The 627-nt window shown below is 30.8% G+C and overlaps 1 protein-coding gene across 1 annotated transcript in view; it reads left to right on the top strand.

The window, feature by feature from the left end:
- The window catches only part of LOC119587706 (FACT complex subunit spt16-like), a gene marked incomplete in the record, with an annotated part of 82314 nt that overhangs the window by 9696 nt on the left and 71991 nt on the right, over window positions 1–627 (top strand). The window contains 1 exon segment of the mRNA XM_037936389.1: window positions 186–194. Within this exon segment, the coding sequence (XP_037792317.1) occupies window positions 186–194 (9 nt within the window).

Raw genomic sequence — 627 nt, 5'->3', positions numbered from 1 at the left:
TCCCCAAACTCAAAAATCCTTCGCCCCCCTTTTTTTCCTCTCTCCTCTTCTTTCTTCTCACCCCCCGTTGTGTCTTTATTTTTCTTCAACAATTTTTTTTCTTCTTTGACCTTCTCCCCCCTTCCTTCCATTTTTTGCCGCTTCCCCCGAACTCCCCTTTCCCACGTTTTTTTGTCAAGTTTTAGCATAATACTGTACGTATTAGATATTGCAGGTCCTTGCGCGCCATGGATTTTGGCCCGAGTTCCCCCCCTTTTTCTCTCTCTCTTTATATGTTTCGTCTTTTTCTAAAACCGGGTCTTCCTCTTTTTCCGCTTTTTGATTTTTTCCTATTTTTTTTCCTTTCTGCATATGTACAAAGGACTTTTAAAACATGGTTTAATACAAAAATGTGTGTAGTACATACATATATATACAATATAATTTAAAATTAAATATATAAAAATATAAAAAAAGCATAATTATATATATTATATATATATAATATTATACCCCCACACCACAAACAAACACACACACACCCCCAAACCACAGCTACATACAAAAATATAAAAAAATATAATAATATATATAATATAAAGAATATAATAATAATATATTATATATATAAAATTTAATATAAAATTA

Source organism: Penaeus monodon, chromosome 23 (assembly GCF_015228065.2).
Source record: "Penaeus monodon isolate SGIC_2016 chromosome 23, NSTDA_Pmon_1, whole genome shotgun sequence".
Classification (NCBI taxonomy): Eukaryota; Metazoa; Arthropoda; class Malacostraca; order Decapoda; family Penaeidae; genus Penaeus; species Penaeus monodon.
The sequence above is the reverse complement of the archived record's forward strand: the minus strand, read 5'-3'. Positions and strand labels throughout refer to the sequence as shown.